Source organism: Triticum urartu, chromosome 7 (assembly GCF_003073215.2).
Source record: "Triticum urartu cultivar G1812 chromosome 7, Tu2.1, whole genome shotgun sequence".
Classification (NCBI taxonomy): domain Eukaryota; kingdom Viridiplantae; phylum Streptophyta; class Magnoliopsida; order Poales; family Poaceae; genus Triticum; species Triticum urartu.
This window is the reverse complement of record NC_053028.1, coordinates 435,197,239-435,211,884: the sequence shown is the minus strand read 5'-3', so window position 1 is coordinate 435,211,884 and position 14,646 is coordinate 435,197,239. Positions and strand designations below refer to the sequence as shown.

The 14,646-nt window shown below is 45.7% G+C and overlaps 1 protein-coding gene across 1 annotated transcript; it reads right to left on the bottom strand.

Moving 5' to 3' along the window:
• Positions 1–4,315: 4,315 nt before the first annotated feature.
• LOC125523947 lies at positions 4,316–5,462 on the bottom strand. The gene has a single exon (XM_048689020.1). It carries the CDS (start codon positions 5,139–5,141, stop codon positions 4,548–4,550), a length of 594 nt encoding a protein of 197 aa, XP_048544977.1. The 5' UTR covers positions 5,142–5,462; the 3' UTR covers positions 4,316–4,547.
• Positions 5,463–14,646: the final 9,184 nt, after the last annotated feature.

The following is a 14,646-nucleotide window of genomic DNA, read 5'->3' as shown; positions in this document are numbered from 1 at the left end:
AACTATGTAATATACCAAAATATTCTACTGTAGGCATATTAAAAAACATAAACAAGGGGTAAACTTGATAACCTTGATGGATCAAACCTACAAAATCACAAAATTCGTAATCATCAATTAAATATTTAAACTTGTCCACATATAGTCACACAATATGCTACCAATAACAACCCAAACCAATAGTTCCATATGCTAATCTATAAATTTGTAATATGTAATCTACTAATCTATGGATGTTGGATTCTCCACTTGGTGAGAGGATGAAGGGTGTAGTACCTTGCTCGCTAGTGATGCCATGGAGGAAGAGTTTGGGGAACAGCTGCCAGGAGGGGTTGGGGAGCAGTTGACGGGTCAGGAGATGGGGGGTAGCCCACGGGAGAGGATGGGCTATAGCCTACGAGATGGGATGGGTACTAGGTAGGTGACCAGAGCAGTGGAGCTGTTGGACCTTGGAGATGTAGCACACTAGTTGGCGCCGATGAGGACCCGACGAGCCGCTAGCTAGGTCGGGGTAGGGCCAAACCTAGATATTGAGGAGTGGGAGGAGTGGGATGGGTTATGGACAAAAAATTGGGCTTTGTTTGCCCCCTAGTTGACGGGTCAGAAGCGATTAATGGGCCTAGCAACTGGCTAGTTAATCGGTCTCGCAAGTTAACACATCGAAAAGGTGTTATTTGAGCCGGCCACCCTACGAGTAGCGATTAACTGGCTCGTAACTGATTAATCGGACGAATTCTTGAAAGATGGATCTAACCCTACCACATGCTCATAGATCTACCTAGAATGAGTACAAAGAAGTGGGTGGTTGAACTCACAGACGCCATGTGAGGGCATCCACAGTGCTTAGAGGCTAGCTTGCCTCTAAGATGGACCCCACAACCCTGCCTCCAAACATATCTCAAAACCACGTAGTGTATATCATTTTGCTTCAGCCTCTATTGTGGGTCCATGGTTCATTAAACAAAGGCATGGTAACCTGCATGGAGGAGACCTTCGGCGCATCACATGCATTGTGGGGAGCACAAACAGGCTGACAAGTGTGGTTGCTTGATTATTTAAATAGAAAGAGGCAGCCTCCAAGCTAAGAGGCGACGCTAGCGATTTTTTTCTTAGAGGCATGCAGCGCACTGTATGGAGGCCACCTCTAAGATGAGAGAGAGTGCTTAGAGGCAGTTGAAAGAACATGCGATACCCTCATGTTTGGTTTTGGTAATTAATGACAATCTCTATGGACTAATGGTTGCCTTGAGTTATATTTGAAGGATTTGTCCATAGGCATTTCTTGAAGTCCATGTGTTGGTTTCAAGGAGTTTATGTGGTGACCAAGGTGCTATTAAGGAATTATCCAAAGATTGGTCATGTGAGAGTTGAGCTTATTGCAAGCATGCCTTGAAGAACAAGATTGTGTGATCATTCATGTTTACCTTCTAGACATCATCCAAATGAAGAGAGTTGGAAAGAATCAAGGTTGATCAAGACTAAGTCAAGAGTGAATCAAGTTGATCAACACACAAAGCGTACAAGATGTACCGAGGGATCAAGTGATCCCATGGTATGGTTGTGGTGTGCAAGTTCAAGTGGAGCAACACAAAGAGATCGAATGCTTGAAGCTTGCCATCCATTATGGTGACAATGGACTTGTGAAGATGTGCGGAAGAGTGGCTCACCCATAGTGGGGTATGGGGGAGCAATCAACTAGTCTTCATCAAACCATTGCATCCTTGCATCAACTTTCTTGGTTCTTATTTTTGGCTCTCTTTGTGAGTCTTAGAGCTTTTTGTCATCTTGATGACAAGCTTGAGTTCATCAAAAACGGAGTTCACATGCATCTTCTATGATGTTTTCGATGTTGGAGGTTATGCCAGTTCTTCTCTGTTGGAGGTTTCTCTCCTCTATTTGTTAGGCATACCTCCCCTGCCACTTCTTTCTATAACCAGTTGTTGTTGGATGCTCCTCGTCGTCTTGTATCCAACAAGCTTGAGTTTGCTCTTTTCGGAGCTCTTTTGCAGAAGTTGTGGCAGTTCTGGTTTTCCTTGGGTTGTACTTGTTTTCGTGGAAGTGGCCTAAGGATGGCGCCAGAGGTAGTACCACTGGGCCGGAGCGGCAGTACCGCATATCGCCACAACCAGTAGTACTGCTGTCTCACAGCCGTAGTACCGCCCATGGCCATAAGCGGTAGTACGGCTCCGGTTCCGCGCTTGTACCGCCTCGACTCGAAACGTGGTTTTCTCATGTTGGGTTCAGCGGCAGTAGTAGCGACAGTAGGAGCGGTAGTACCGCTCGTGTGCGGTAGTACCGCGGCTACCATCACCCGTAGTGCCGCTCAATGGCCCTCCTCCCTGTCCCTTATCCCTGTGCTCGTGGTAGGCGTTGTGCGCGGGCCCAGCGGTAGTACCGCTGGGCCAAGCGGCAGTACCGCTGGCTCCAGCGGTAGTGCCGTTCATACGGCTCTTCCTCGCCCTCTGTTTTGCTTCGCTCTCTGTGTTCTACCACCCGGGCGGTAGTACCGCTCCCCTGAGCGGTAGTACCGCTCATGCGCGGACTGAGCACATAACGGTTGGATTCGGGAGCTCCTATAAAAGGGGGTCTTCTTCCCCATTCAGTCTAATCTTTTGAGCTCGTGTTCTTCCCTCATTGTTGACCTTCTTCAAGCTTGCTAACTCTCAATCCCTCTATGGATTCTTACTAGTTTTTGAGGGAAAAGAGAGAGGAGATCTAGATCCACACTTCCACCAATCACTTTCTCCTCTATGTGAGAGGAACCCCTTGGATCTAGATCTTGGAGTTTTTAGTGTTCCCCTTTTTGTTCTTCCTCTCAGTTTCCTCCCTAACATTAGTTGCTTTGGTGGGATTTGAGAGAGAAGGACTTGGGCACTCGGTGTGCCCTTGCCATTGCATTTGTGCATGGTTTGAGTTCTCCACAGTGATACATGTTCGGTGACCGCCCCAAGGGTTACCATTTGTACGGGTTCGGTGACCGCCCTCAAGGGCCCCTTAGTGGAATCACGACATCTTGCATTGTGCGAGGGCGTGAGGAGATTACGGTGGCCCTAGTGGCTTCTTGGGGAGCATTGTGCCTCCACACCGCTCCAAACGGAGATTAGCATCCGCAAGGGTGTGAACTTTGGGATACATCGTCGTCTCCGCGTGCCTCGGTTATCTCTTACCCGAGCTCTTTACCTATGCACTTTACTTTGTGACAGCCATATTGTTCCTTGTCATATACCTTGCTATCACATAGTTGTTTATCTTGCTTAGCATAAGTTGTTAGTGCACATAGGTGAGCCTAGTCGTTTTAGGTTTTGTGCTTGACAAATTAATCGCTAGGTTGATTCTGCATTTGTTCAAGTCTAAACTGTAATTATTTTAAAGCGCATATTCACCCCCCTCTAGGCGACATCCTCGATCTTTCAGCAGTGAAAAATACACATTGTGGATGCTCTGAGCAACTCAAAGGAGGTGCGGGTCGGAGAAGAGGAGGACTAGAATTGTCGCCGCTGTCAACCGATGGTCGGAGCAGGAGGGTTGCTTACCTGGTCGTCGTTATCAATCCGTGGCGGAGGGAAAGCTCGATAGGGAGGAATGGTGGCGGGATTTTTTTTGGGAGGGGGGATGGTGAGGCTGACTATATAGGGCGATCGATTCGGGAGGAGGTGACGCCAATTCCTCCCGCTGTTTTTTCGGGGAGGTCAGCGCCGCGCACTCATCCCCTGCACCACTCGAGCCTAGCTCGCTGGTAACGGCTAATTCGGCCATTCCTAGCGGGCCTGGCTGGGAGGTGCTTTAGGTTCGGTGCTATGCAACATTCTGATGCAGCCCAACCAACCAAACAACCCCTTTTCTTTCCAGGTGGGCATGCTTGGACATCAGCTTGGTTTATAAGTGAACACACACCTTTCACAATAGATGCCTGCTGTCGACAAGCTCGGAAGAACAATAATGAATACCCAAGCTACAATTTTTGGGGAGGGGGGATGGTGAGGCTGACTATATAGGGCGATCGATTCGGTAGGAGATGACGCCAATTCCTCCCGCTGTTTTTTCGGGGAGGTCAGTGCCGCGTACTCGTCCCCTGCACCACTCGAGCCTAGCTCGCTGGTAACGGCTAATTCGGCCGTTCCTAGCAGGCCTGGCTGGGAGGTGCTTTAAGTTCGGTGCGATGCAACATTCTGATGCAGCCCAACCAACCAAACAACCCTTTTTCTTTTCAGGTGGGTATGCTTGGACATTAGCCTGGTTTATAAGTCAACACATACCTTTCACAGTAGATGCCTGCTGTCGACAAGCTCGGAAGAACAATAATGAATACAGAGGCTGTTATAAGTGTTCAACACATCTTTTCTTCTTGTAATGAATACCCAATAATACATGTACTTCCATGCGATCAACGGATACTACAATCCTATATACAAGGCGAAAACCAAGCTCCCAATCGAAACATTTACCCAAATCGCAAACCAAACCAAGCTATAGCTAATCTACGCATCCTCGTGGCTAATTAAGTACATCCATGAGAAGATGAGTTATTACTACTAGTATGATGGAGGTCATAGGCCTCTTGCAAGCATGGCCTGGAGTTCCTCGGCCGACCTCTGGCTCTGCAGCCTCATCTCCTCCCTGAACTTCCTGATGAACATCTCCGCCCTCACGTCCACCTCCCCCATCCCAACGCACCCTCTGCCCGGGCTCAGCAAGAAGCCCCTCACGCCGAGGCTCTTGGCGGCCGCCGCCGCCGCACATGCTTTGTTGCCACCGGTAGCAGCGGCTACGCCATGCACGCGTGCCTTGTTCACACTGCCGGCTGGACGCGCGAGTTTGCTGGTGCTGGGCTGCGGCTGCTGCTCCTCGTGGACGACGCTGAGGCCCTTGGGCTGGCTGTAGAGCTCGTCGACGTAGACCGGCGCGAAGCTCATGTGGTCCCCGCGCTGCACGGACAGCAGGGGCGGCGCCGGCGCGCGCCGACGGTGGCCACCCAGCCGCCCCGTGGCCGACCACCGGACACGCAAGGCGGTGCGGCGGAGCTTGGTGTGCGCCGCGGCGGCGAGGCCCGCGCACTTGCGCCACCACCGCCACGGCTGCCTGCTGCCGCTTATCCTCGACGACGACGACGAGGTGCGCACGGGCACGGCGAAGCAGGACATGGCTAATCCGGGCGGCTGGCTGGCTACTGTGGAAGTGATCTACGGGATTGAGAGACGACGAGATCAGGAGACTAGATTGTGTGTGTAGGGGACGGCCTGGGAAGGTATGCTCGGCTCTTTGTAGCGTGGGCTGGCGTGAGGGGTAAAGGCCGCGTCGGATAGCTTTCGGCGGTTGGGGCGGGTAAGACTCACGCTATGTGGTTGACTCCACCACCTTTCGCTCCCTTTTGTTGGGTTTGGCTCTGGGGGTTGGCAGGCAACTTGGCATGGCATGGCATGGCCTCGCTTTGCTTTGCTTCCCTTGCTTGCGTCTTCACTGATTCTCCTTTTTCCTTAGCGGAGGGGGTTGCGTTGCGATGCCATTGTATGCCTGCCAGGAACTAGATTCTACGGTGGCCCAATATATCATTGTCGTTTCTATATATTCATAAATACATGTTGTTATTATTCTTAAAATTTATGTATTGTTGAACGATTGATTTGTCAGAGGCCGTCCACGCCTGAGTCGGCAGAAGATTTCGGAATGTCTAAGTCGATGGTGCATGTATTGTTGGCCTGTTGCTAGCCGTCCACAACGCGAATCTTCTTATCAACGAGACATGGACCGCTCAGACTTGCACAAATATCCCAGGTGAATTGGACTTGGCAAAATCTGATTGGTTATTGTCATGAGAAGCAACCTTGGGACGTGTCGATTTCGCTCCAAAATTATCTTTTGAGAATTTTAGTAATTCCATTTTATTTGAGACGTGCTACACGTCGGCCCATGGATCTATTTAAAAGGCCGCTGCCACGCGAGCCGTCCGATTTATTGGTGCGACCTATCCGTATCGTTCCTTTGCAATAGGACCTTTGTTGCAAAACCTTCACTTCTCTAATTTTCTGTAACAAGATCCATGACGCAAAACCTTCTCTTATCTAATTTTCCCACCAAGACCCATGTTGCACAAACCTTTTCTTCTCTAATTTTCTGCGACAAGACTCTTATTGCAAAAGTTGCAAACGCATATCCGGCGCATCTAATTTTCTGCAACAAGACCCATGTTAAAAAAATTGCAAACATCTCTAGCAGCGTCGTGCACTTGAATAATTGTCGTTCGCTGCTGTTGCAGAGATAAGATGAGTATACAGGCGTGCTCCAGTAGTCCACGTGTTGAGCAAGGGAGGCGGCGGATGCCCTGCGCTAGATCAGCCGGCTGTTTAGAATCATTTCTCATTTCATTTACTTGCCTGGTGCTAATAGTTTTCACGAGTAAGGAATTGAACAGCGAGCTAGCGTGGCATCGCCAAGTAGCAATCCTGTGTGGATCTGTGCTAGCTGTCTCAGTACATGTGGACAGGAGAGAGCAGAGGCTAAGGCAAGTGCAACACACTCAAAGCGTTAGAGCAAGCAAGCAAAGAGCGGCGGCCACCGGCCTCCTGTTGGAACAGAATCCGTCAATTCCTCCCGAGTTCAGTTTCTTCTACGCTTGCAGCAGATTAATTCTAGTTGCGCGGGTTAGCAATAAATTATTCTGGCGTGGTCAGTGGTACTACGAGGTTACCTCGGAGGCTAAGGTTGTTAAAGGTGATGACACTGTAGCTCAGGAGCTTGCTCAGTTTGCTAGTACGGGTGGGGATTCTTCAGTTGAAAAGCTTGACGCACCGCGCTGTAATTTGGAACAACTCCTTTTCTCATGGTGATATAAGAGCGCTCTTGCCCGGAAAAGAAGAAGAGAAGAGAATCTCGCCTGGTCATGGAGGAAGCTTCTCTTCATTTCCTTGGGAACAAATCCCTCTCCTCGACTCGTCCCAACTTGCAGCAAAAGTGGATTCCTTCTTGCTGGTTGGTTGCTTGAAAGCTAAGAGAATGTTCGAGGAATAGGCTGTCGCTTTACTCGCTTCCAATAAATCAGCAAGAGGTAGTTTAGGTAATTAATCGTTAACTCTAAGCATTGTGGCAATATGAGGATTGCTTGCCCAAGAAAATTGTTCTTGAATTAACGGGAGTGTCAATTGTGGGCCTGAGTTTCTACTTTGATTCACGCAAATGAATCATAGGCATAAAATCTACAAGCACATAGTATATCACTAGGATCGCCGTCACAAAAATAACCTTAATTAACCACTTGGATTCACACACCTGCTACTTTTATAGAGTGACGCACGTTTTTAGGGAATGTGACAAAACATCGAGAAAAAGAAAAAAGTGCACTCAGCCAATGCCCATAGTTGGCATGACCCCAACAAATGGCAAATCCTACTGCTTTATGGACTCAGTCCAACATCACAACCTTCTGATGTGTCATGCGAAAACCTGTGAAGACGCACATGTTTCTTTCTTTTCAGATAGACCATAAAGTGTAGATGATATTACCGCCTCGTCATCAATGGACATTTTTTTTGCTCATTTGCAAGCAAATTTTTTCACGCGTCAGACACGGCGCCCGGCTTAAGCAGGTAGATTGTCCAAGAGTTCACCTAGTTCCAGATCGCAACAGAAAAGGGATAATCCTTGCAAAGGTGGGTTGACGTTTCAGGCTCCTGAAAGAGCATAGTTGGCATCTCGGGTCATGCGGCCAACCCCTCAGAGCCAGCCTGTTAGCGGCGAGGATTCTTCCGTGCAGGAGAAGCCACACAAAGTGTTTGCACTTAGGCTCTGCGTGGGCAGACTAGGCCTTCGAATAGTCGAACCTCGGATGGGAGCCGAAGAATTGTGTTGCGTAGGTCGATGCCGAAGAGCAAGCTCCATTAGTGGTCAGGTTCCAAGAAATGTCATCCTCTTGGATCGGTAGAAGAGAAGTCTGATTGGCCCACTCCCATAAGGTGACAAATTCTCCCAACTGATGTAGGGCCTGGAGGCTGACCACTGCACGAATCTAGTTGTCGTTCGTTAGCTCATCATGCACTGTCATGTTCTTTCTAGAAGTGATCTCGAAAAGCGTAGGTGCAATAAGCTTCATGGGGCCCTTCCCTCCAATTGTCATGCCAGAAAAGGGCCTTGCGTCCATTACCTAGGGTTATGGTGGTGCAAGCTCTAAAGAGGTTCATGTCCGCCTGGTCGCACGAAAGCTCAGTACCCATGAAACGATCGAGAAGAGGTGTCTAGAGGGGGGTGAATAGACTCTTAGCAAGAAAAGTTACCGTTTTTAATTTCTTTAAGGTGAAGTGGAGTTTTGGCATAAGTTCAAATATTCACAATACATATCAAGCAAGCATGATGAAGAGTATATGAACATCGAAAAGTAAATCATGCAAATTGTAAGAATGTAAAGGGATGGGATTGGAGTGTGCAAACGCAATTGGAGACACGAAGATTTTGGCGTGGTTCCGATAGATGGTGCTATCGTACATCCACATTGATGGAGACTTCAACCCACGAAGGGTAACGGTTGCGTGAGTCCACGAAGGGCTCCACACACGAAGGGTCCACGAAGAAGCAACCTTGTCTATCCCACCATGGCCATCGCCCACGAAGGACTTGCCTCACTAGGGTAGATCTTCACGAAGTAGGTGATCTCCTATCCCGTACAAATCCTTGGTTCAACTCCAAAATCTTGACGGAGGCTCTCAAGTGACACCTAACCAATCTAGGAGACACCACTCTCCAAAAGGTAATAGATGGTGTGTTGATGATGAACTCCTTGCTCTTGTGCTTCAAATGATAGTCTTCCCAACACTCAACTCTCTCTCATAGGATTGGATTTGGTAAAAAGATGATTTGAGTGGAAAGCAACTTGGGGAAGGCTAGAGATCAAGATTTATGTGGTTGGAATGGAATATCTTGACCTCAACACAAGTGTAGTTGGTTTTCTCTCAGAAAATGTATGTTGGAAGTGTAGGCATATTCTGATGGCTCTCTCCATGAATGAAGAGTGGGTGGAGGGGTATATATATAGCCTCCACACAAAATCTAACCGTTACACGCAAATCACCAAACTCGGTGGGACCGAATCATAAAACTCGGTCGGACCGATTTGGTTCATAATGTGACCGTTAGGGTTTTCGGTGGGACCGACATGTCAACTCGATGGGACCGATTCCATTAGGGTTAGGGCATAACGTAATCTCGGTGAGACCGATTACACAAACTCGGTCGGACCGAATTTGGTAATAGGCAAACAGAGAGTTGGTCAGGCAAACTCAGTGGGACCGATTCGCTCATCTCGGTTAGACCGAAACGTTATGAAGGGGAAACAGAGAGTTTGCATTGCAATCTTGATGGGACCGATCGCTCATCTCGGTTGGACCAAAACGTTACGAAGGGACACAGAGATTTTGCAATCCCATCTCGGTGAGACCGATATCCCTATCGGTGAGACCGAAGTGACTAGGGTTTCTGGCAGTGGCTATGTCAAGTGAACTCGGTGGCACTGGATAGGAAATGTCTGTAGGGCCGAGTTTGACTTTTGGTTTGGGACATATGTGGATTTGATAAAGTGGTTGAGGGTTGTGGAGCATATCACTAAGCACTATGAGCAAGCAAGCCATTAAGCAACACCTCATCCCCTCTTAATAGTATTGGATTTCCTATGGACTCAATGTGATCTTGGATCACTAAAATGAAAAATGTAGAGTCCTGAGCTTTGAGCTTGAACCAATCCTTTGTCCTTATCATCTTGAAAAGGGTTCCACATCCTCTAGTCCATGCCACTCCATTGTTGAACTTATCTGAAGCATACTAGATAAAAACATTAGTCCAACAAGAGATATGTTGACATTAATTACCAAAATCACCCAGGGAGCACTTGTGCTTTCAATCTCCCCCTTTTTGGTAATTGATGACAATATACATCAAAGCTTTAGATAAAGATATAGAGAATAACAAGTAAAGCTTTGGAAAGACATGTAACATGCATAGGCTCCCCCTATATGTATGCAATCATGTAAATATGGAATATAAGAGCATGTGAATGCATAGGCATGAAAGAGTAAGTAATGTGTTACATGTATCTTGGCTATATGCATCAAAGCAAAAGATGTAAATATAGGAAATGTATCTACATGCTCATAAGTCTTTCTTGCAAACAATATGTACATCAACAAGAAATCCTTATGCACATGAGTGTGATGCATATACTTACCTTGTGGTCTTGAGTTGGCTTAGGAGGGAATGAACCTGAGTAAACAAGGTTAGATAACATAGATACATCTACAAGCCAGAGCAAACAAAAGAAACCACAAGAGTACCAAGACTGGGATGGCATGTAGAGAGTGAGTACTGAGTACTGTATTTGATATAGACATGTCACAAAAAGGTAAAGATATGCAATGAATTCACAGATTTCCTTCCCTAGCAGTCTTTCTCCCCCTGAATCTTGTATTGGATAATGGGAGAACATAGGGAAACAAAATCAGAGCAAAACAGATCATAACCATAAACATAACATAGACATGTCTTTCCCCTGTTAAAGACATGTGACTTCTCTCCTCTTGAACACCAAGCATCTGGGGCCTTTGATGTGATTACCTCTCTCTCCCTTTTTCTCTTTCTCCCCCTTTTTCCTTTTACCCCCCTTTAAAGAGAATAAGCTTTGATGTGATCTCTCTCCCCCTTTGACATCAATTTCCAAGAAGGGATCTTCTGGAGTGTGAGTCAAAATAGGGTTGGTCCTTGAGTCACAGAGCAAAGCAGCATATAGATTATGATGCTGGTAGAAGACAAGAATCATCGAGTGGAGCTGGAATAACACTGTAGGAACACATGGCAAATTGTCTTCTCTGCAGTGAAATCGGTGATACCGAGTTGTAGTCTTCGGTGGCACCGAATTGGTTCGGTGTGACCGAAAGCAACATATCGGTATGACCGAGTTCAACACAGATAGAACACTTGTCACCTCAGCTCACTAGGCAAATAAGATCTGACAAAGATTTGCAAGGAATTAACGGAAGGATTTTCAATGAATTGGATGTAGAAAATGCAGAACAAAACAGAGAAAAGAAAATCTAGATGAAGTATGCAAAAACTCAAGGAAACACTAGAGAACTTTATCTAGAATTGGGCGGTGACAAAGTCACCTATGTTAGAGTATATTGACTGAGGAGTCAAGTGAGAACACTTGATCGTAAGTCATACTCATCGTTTAAGCTCAAAATGGGGTTACTATTTTTCGTTTAAGCATTTGATGTATTGACATCTTGTTGAGTTGCTTTGACCTATGACTTGAGGTAAAGCTTCTCTAAGATGGAATGACATACCTTGGGTGGTGGTGTTGATCTTGATCATGTAGTTGAACTTGCATGGGTAGCTCAAGGTTGATGTAGCGTAAGAATGGTTGGGAGCACCACTTGGAGTTGAGTTCATCTACCTACATGGGTTAGTTTTGCAAAGAAGAGCACTTGTGTATCCAAAATGACAATCATGAAATTTGATACCAAATGAAATTTGATACATAGAATTTGTCAAAGGATATGTTGAAGGGTTTCATGCTTTCTTGTTTTCAACCACCATGGAGTAGAGACTTGGTGATGTAGAGATTGCTCAAGATGTGAGTGAGTTGCAATCTCATAGATTTAGATCCATCCAAGTACCTACAAGGGTTAGATAGCATGCAAGGGTGCGAATATATCCAAGACATATGATCATCATCATAAGAGAAGTATCAAGGATTAGTCATAGATTCATGCCTTGCATGTACCCAAATGGAGTTCCTACTCCAAGTTTGAAGCATCAATGATGTTCAATTCACCTCTCAAACGGCAAAAGACTTTCTCATCAAGCGGTTTGGTGAATATATCCGCCAATTGCTTATCGGTACGAACATGCTTAAGATCAATGTCCCCTTTAGCAACATGATCTTGAATGAAATGATGACGAACTTCAATATGCTTAGTTCGAGAATGTTGCACGGGATTGTGAGCAGTCTTAATAGAACTCTCATTGTCACAAAGTAATGGAACATGTTTCACATTGATCCCATAATCTTTAAGAGTTTGGGTCATCCAAAGTAATCGAGCACAACATGAACCGGCGGCAATGTATTCCGCTTCGGCGGTGGATAAGGATACTGAGTTTTGTTTCTTGGAGGACCAAGATACAAGAGATCTACCAAGAAATTGACAAGTACCCTAAGTGGACTTTCTATCAACCTTGTCTCCGGCATAGTCTGAGTCAGAATAGCCAACAAGATTGAAAGAGGACCTCTTAGGATACCAAATACCAAAATTTGGTGTATGTATTAAGTATCTCACTATCCTTTTCACAGCCTTAAGATGACATTCTTTGGGGCCGCTTGATATCGTGCACACATGCACACACTTAGCATAATATCAGGACGAAAGGCATATAGATATAACAATGAACCAATCATAGAGCGATAAACCTTTTGATCAACCGGTTTGCCATCCTTGTTAAATCAAGATGTCCACTAGTAGGCATGGGAGTTTTCATACCTTTGCTTTCTTGCATGTTGAACTTCTTGAATAAGTCCTTGGTGTACTTTTTTGAGAAACAAAGGTGCCTTCCTTAGTTTGCTTGATTTGCAAACCAAGAAAGAACTTGAGTTCACTCATCATAGACATCTCAAACTTCTCCGACATTATCTTCCCAAACTTTTAACTAAAATGAGGGTTACTCGAACCAAATATGATATCATCAACATAAATTTGGCATAAAAATAATTCACCATTAACCCTTTTAGTAAAAAGAGTAGAGTCTATCTTTCCAATCTCAAAAGCTTTTTCAATAGGGAACTTGGTCAAGCATTTATACCATGCTCTAGGAGCTTGTTTAAGACCATAAAGAGCTTTGTGAAGTTTGTAAACATGATCGGGTTTCTTAGGATTGACAAAGCCGGGAGGTTGTTTAACATAAACCTCCTCCTCAATTTCACCGTTTAGAAAAGCACTTTTAATGTCCATTTGGTATATAGTGATATCATGGTGATTAGCATAGGCAAGTAAGATGTGGATGGACTCAAGTCTAGCAACGGGGCATATGTGTCACCGCAGTCCATACCTTCGACTTGAGTGTAGCCTTGGGCAACGAGACGAGCTTTGTTGCGGACGACTTGACCATCTTCGTCTTGCTTGTTATGAAACACCCATTTGGTACCAACGATGTTGTGGTTGTTGTCGGGCTTCTCGACCAATGTCCACACTTGGTTTCTCTCAAAGTTGTGTAGCTCTTCATGCATGGCGTTTATCCAATCCGGATCTTCCAATGCTTCTTCAACATTCATAGGTTCAATGCTAGATATGAATGAATAATGTTCACAAAAATTAGCCAAACGAGTTTTAGAGCGAGTGATTCTCCCGGTTTTAATGTCATTGTAGATTTGCTCGACGGCATGGTCTCTAGCGACTCTTGCTCGAACTCGTGAGAGCTTTTGCTTGGGTCGGGGTGGAACATCTTCTTCATCATCTTGTCCTTCTTCTTGGACTTCTTCATTGTTGACGTTGTCGTTCTCTTGTCGTGGTGGAGAAGGAGGTTGATCAGGTTCATCTTGGTGTACTTCATCGTTTTCTTCATCTTGATGTGTCCCACTTGTGGATGCTTCCGTATCAATTCTCGGTTCACCTTGTCGTGAGGTAGAAGCTTCCACTTGGACGGACAAGGTACTCTCCTTCACCTCCGTTGGACGGATCTTGCCAATAGACAAGTCTTGGATTGCTTCCGAAGGATCTTTATCTCCTACATCAATTGGCAATTGCTCTACTTGCGAGCCATTAGATTCATCAAACTTCACATCTACCGTCTCTTTGACCTTTCGGGTGAAATTGTTGTAGACACGGTAAGTGTGAGAGTTTGAGCTGTAACCAAGTAGGAATCCTTCATGAGATTTAGGAGCAAATTTAGAACGATGATGCATATCAAGAATGTAACACTTTGAGCCAAATACTCGAAAGTATCCAACTTGGGGTTGTTACTGGTGAGGAGCTCATATGTCGTCTTGCCGATTAGCTTGTGAAGATACAAGCGATTTGTTGCATGACAAGCTATCTCAACCGCTTCCGCCCAAAAGTTTTTTGGAGTCTTGTACTCATCAAGCATCGTTCTCACCATCTCAATAAGAGTTCGGTTCTTCCTCTCAACAACTCCATTTTGTTGAGGTGTGTACGTAGCCGAGAACTCGTGTGAGATCCCTTCTTCGTCAAGAAAGGTGTCCACTTTTGCGTTCTTGAACTCCGTTCCGTTGTCGCTGCGAACCTTCTTGATCTTCACTTCAAATTGATTTTGGGCCTTCCTAGCGAAGTTCTTGAAGATCTTTTGGACCTGCAATTTATCATCAAGAAAGAACATCCACGTAAATCTTGAAAAATCATCAACTATAACTAGACCGAATGAGTTACCACCGAGACTCTTGTAGGCATTGGGACCAAAGAGATCCATATGAAGTAGCTTGAGCGGTCTTCTCGTGGTCATGATGTTCTTCACGGGGTGGCTTCCTCCAACTTGTTTTCCTGCTTGACAAGCACTACAAAGTCTATCCTTGTCAAATATAACATCTTTTACTCCAAGGATAAGATCACCTTTAATAAGCTTATCAAGATTTCGCATGGCCACATGACCTAACCTTCTATGAAA